The sequence below is a fragment of the Eubalaena glacialis genome, chromosome 10, assembly GCF_028564815.1.
Source record: "Eubalaena glacialis isolate mEubGla1 chromosome 10, mEubGla1.1.hap2.+ XY, whole genome shotgun sequence".
In the NCBI taxonomy this organism is placed as follows: Eukaryota; Metazoa; Chordata; class Mammalia; order Artiodactyla; family Balaenidae; genus Eubalaena; species Eubalaena glacialis.
In genome coordinates, this window is record NC_083725.1 from 117184416 (window position 1) to 117188482 (window position 4067).

Below are 4067 nucleotides of genomic sequence, written 5' to 3' on the forward strand. Positions count from 1 at the left end.
TCAGCGAGACATCATTCGCACAAACTCTGCCAGGACAAAGCCAACGTTTTCTGGTCTGCTCTCTGGACTCCCCAGGAGTGAGGCTAATATACTGGCCTTGAGGTGGGAGGGAGTGTGGTCAAGGCAGGGCATGCAAGGGAGTCCCCTGAATCTGGTAGGGAATAGGCCACAAAGAGGGGCTTCGTCTTACAGGGAAAAAAAACAAATCTTGTACCTGAACCTATTTTCCTCTTTGCTTTGGCTGCTAGGAAGCTCAGGAACACTTTGGGGCCTACCTTGGAGAATTTCTACACACTGATTTTCCTTGGCTTCCTATTCTTATTTAATCCTGTTTTCCCTCTTTTGGGAATGAAGCATAGAGAAAGAGCTGGGTTCTGGGTAGGCTGCCTGCATTCAGATCTTGGCTCCATCCACTTCTTTTGCTAAGCACTCACGCTTCCCTAAGAACTGACTTTCTTCTCCTGCTTTTGGGGATAATAAGAGTTCCTTCCTCCTGGGTTCTCGTGATGATTACCTGGGAGAGGACATAGGCGTGCTTAGCACAGGGCCTGGCACACACGGATTAAGGCTCTTCCTCCGTTCAAACCCTCCCAGGGCGAGCGGTGCTGAGCTTGGTGAGCGGTGGACGGTACCTTCAAAGTCGACCAGGCCGTCCCCGTTGAGGTCAATGTCACGGAGGATCTCGTCCACCTCCCGCTGGCTGAGCCGCTCTCCCAGCAGGGCCTTCAGGGCCGCCCGGAGTTCACCCAAGCTGATGCAGCCGTCCCCGTTGGTGTCGAACTGTGGCGGCGTTGGTGGCGGCATCAGGTCACAGACCGAATCATTCATTCGCGCAGCCCCTCACTCACAGCAGACAAGCAGGCCCCGCCCCCTCCAGCCCCGGTGACCCCACCTCCCGGAAGGCGTCCCGCAGCTCCCGGACGCCAATCATGTCCGCGGTCTCCGCCAGCAGCTTGGGGCCCATCAGCTCCACAAAGTCGCCAAAGTCCACCTTCCCGCCACCTGGGGGCCACGCCCATCAGAGACCTGGGACCACCAGAGACCCCTGCCCAGCCCTGGCGTCCTCTGCCTTCTGTCCTCCCCTTCTGGCCTGTGTCCCTCTCCCCTGCCCCCCTAAATGGGCCTTTCCCTCCCTCTGGGTCTCACAGGCTGGGTCATCTGTGTCTCCTGAGGGCTTTCCTTAATTTTTCTGAAGAGTTCAGTTGGGTTCAAGTCCTGGCTCCAATGATCTGACTCTGTGACCTTAAGCAAGTCACTTAACCTTTCAGACACTCAGTGTGGAGAATTTCTACACACTGATTTTCCTTGGCTTCCTATTCTTATTTAATCCTGTTTTCCCTCTGTTGGGAATGAAGCATAGAGAAAGAGCTGGGTTCTGGGTAGGCTGCCCGCATTCAGATCTTGGCTCCATCCACTTCCTTTGCTAAGCACCCACGCTTCCCTAAGAACTGACTTTCTTCTTCTTATGGGGATAATAAGAGTTCTGCCCTCATCTAAAAAGTGGGCATGATGGTCCCTGACTCACCCACATCCTAGGGGATGGTGAGATTCTCTGGAGGCAGAGAGCTTGCCTTGAGAATGACCAAGGTCCCGAGTTCTGAGGGCCAACCTGTGTAGACACCTCTGTTCCCTGGGCTCCCCAGCTGCCCTGGCCATGTGCATGGCCTCTGGAGAACTGGGGGTGGGGCAGGTCTCAGGCACATACTGATTTGCTGTGAAATCTCGATGAGCTCCATCTCTGTGGGCATGTAGCCCAGTGTCCGCATGCAGGCTCCCAGCTCCCGGTAGCCGATATAGCCGTCCCGGTCTCGGTCAAACTCCTGGAAGGCGGCCTGCAGCTCTGCCAGGCAGGACAGAGTCAGTCCTTCCCCAACGTGCCCCTGGACCCCATCCTGGATTGGACCTTCTCCCCTTGGTCCAATCATTTCCTCTTTCTAAACACCCATTTCTCTTTGCTGCCTCAGGGCCTTTGTACACGCTATTCCTTTCATTCATTCTGCAAATACTTAAGGAACATCTGCTATGTGCCAAGCTCTGCTCTAGGTACTGCGAATATGGCAATGAAGAAAGAAAAAGAAAGAAAGAAAGAAAGAAAGAAAGAAAGAAAAAGGAAGGAAGGAAGGAAGGAAAGAGGAAGGAAGGAAGGAAGGAAAGGAAGGAAGGAAGGAAGAGAGAGGGAGAAACAAATCCTTGACCTCATGGAGCTCACATTCTGGAACACTCTCCCCTCCTCTTTGGTCCTTAAGTCACCTACTCAAGGAGGTCTTCCCTCTCAGTTCAGTCCCCTCTGGCCCATTTGTTCACTTCCTTGAGAGCACTTAGCACCATTTGTACTTGTAGTTGACTTATTGACGTCTGTCTCCAGAGGACACAGGCCATATCTGTCCAGTTTGCCACGTTTCCCAGTGCTCAGCACTGGGCCAGGCACACAGTGGGCACCAGGAAGTGTTCGCTGAATGAACAAATAAAAAAGGGAACTGTGACCCACCTGGCAAGTGGGACCAGGGAGCTGACAGCTGGGGGTTCTCTCAACCCCTCCCGGCTCAGTCTTGTCCCCATATTCTCGCACGGATGCCCTGTGGCCTTCTTGCTCCTAGTTCCTCCTGGAGCCTGCTCAGGCCCCCACCCAATGCCCCGCACTCCGGAAATTCTAGTTCTTTCCCCAACCCTTTACCTTCTATCTCCTCTGGCCGCAGCTCCCGGTCCTGAGGGGACACAGAGGGGTTAAGAATTCCCTGGACCCCCCAGGCACCTGCATCCCTGCCTTCTTGTCCTTTGGGGCCCCCTACAACATGCAGGCACAGGGCCAGCAGTGACACTGCTCCGACCCACTCCTCCCACCATTCCTGCTGATGGGCCTGGGCACCTGGCCCCTCTTCCCTGTCCCCCGTGCCCACCCTCCTCTAGGGCCGGAGCTCCATTAGCCAGAGATGGATCTGGGGTTGGGCAGAACCTTGGGCTTGGCCATGGGGGCCTCAGTGTCAGCATATGTCTCTCTTGTTCTCTCTGTCCCTCTCCTGGGAGCCCTGTCCCCTCCCTGCCCATCCTCTTGGTGGCTGTCTCTGCCATTTCTCTGGATTGCTCTCTGCCCCCTCTTCTTTCTTTCCTGGCATGTTTCCCTGGGTCTCCCCCGTGTTTGACCCCATGTCTGTTTCTCCACTCCTCTCTGCCCCTTACACCCCTGGATCTGTGTGCTTTGCTCTGAGATCCCCACTCAATCCTCTTCCTCCACTCAAGGAGAAGGTGGGCACGGGCGGCAGGCAGGTGGTGGCCGTACATACGAGCTGGGTGGCGGCGATGCTGGGCCGCAGGAAGACGCAGGCAGGCCCCACCAGGCTGCTGAGCACGGAGTAGCAGCCCTGGACACCCGGCCCAGGGCTCCCCTGCTCCTCGGGGCTGGGGCCCAGGCCATGGCGGGACCCCCTTGGCGGGGAGCCAGGCCACTGCCAGCAGTCCTGCAGCAGAGCCGGCCATGAGCTGGGACACTGACCCCTCTCCCCCCTCCCTCACCAAGCTCTCTCGTCGTTAGAACCCAGCACAGAACAGTGGACCCTCACCATCAACAACACGCTAGGCTGGAAGGGTCCACCCCCTCACTGTTCAGGTGGGCAAACCGAGGCCCAGAAAAGGCAAGAGACTTGGCCACGGTCACTCAGAAAGCCAATGGCAGAGTGAGACCCTGAGCTCATGTGCTGAGTCTCCCAGGCCAGGACTGACTAGCAGAGGGCAAGGGTAGCAGCAGGGATGGGGCAGTTGAGTGGGCAGCTGGGGGGCCTGACGAGCTTTGGCAGGGGAGGCCCAGTGGCCTGCAGGAGCCAAGACCAGGATGGGCCAGAGTCTGGGGGCTACCAGGGAAAATCTCGGTCTAGGGTGGTGGGAACCCACCCCTCCATCCCCCAGCTACGCTGTAACCCCAGCTCAGCCTCACACAGGGCTCTGTCCCCACCCCCCAGAACCTTTCAGGGTCCAGCCAGCCTCCTGGCCTTGGCTTTCCCCCTTGACCCTCCTACCTTAGGCCCCCGGTGTCGGGGCCGTTTGGCACAGTTTCCCATGGGCTCTTGAACCAT

General features: G+C 57.2%; 1 protein-coding gene across 1 annotated transcript; it reads right to left on the reverse strand.

Moving 5' to 3' along the window:
- Positions 1-4067, reverse strand: CABP2 (calcium binding protein 2). Its single transcript, XM_061203849.1, has 7 exons — positions 4011-4067; positions 3282-3455; positions 2675-2705; positions 1706-1840; positions 893-1002; positions 633-780; positions 1-26 (listed from the first exon to the last, which is right to left on the reverse strand). Exons 1-7 carry the CDS (start codon positions 4065-4067, stop codon positions 1-3), a joined length of 681 nt encoding a protein of 226 aa, XP_061059832.1.

What these genes read in the sequence shown, in the direction of transcription:
- CABP2 (XM_061203849.1), bottom strand. Translation starts at nt 4,067, where the DNA reads ATGGTTCAAGAGCCCATGGGAAACTGTGCCAAACGGCCCCGACACCGG. An exon ending in GCATCGCCGCCACCCAGCTC is followed by an intron (nt 2,706 to 3,281) that starts GTATGTACGGCC and finishes GTGTCCCCTCAG; the next exon opens with GACCGGGAGCTGCGGCCAGA. An exon ending in CGAGATTTCACAGCAAATCA is followed by an intron (nt 1,003 to 1,705) that starts GTATGTGCCTGA and finishes CGTGGCCCCCAG; the next exon opens with GTGGCGGGAAGGTGGACTTT.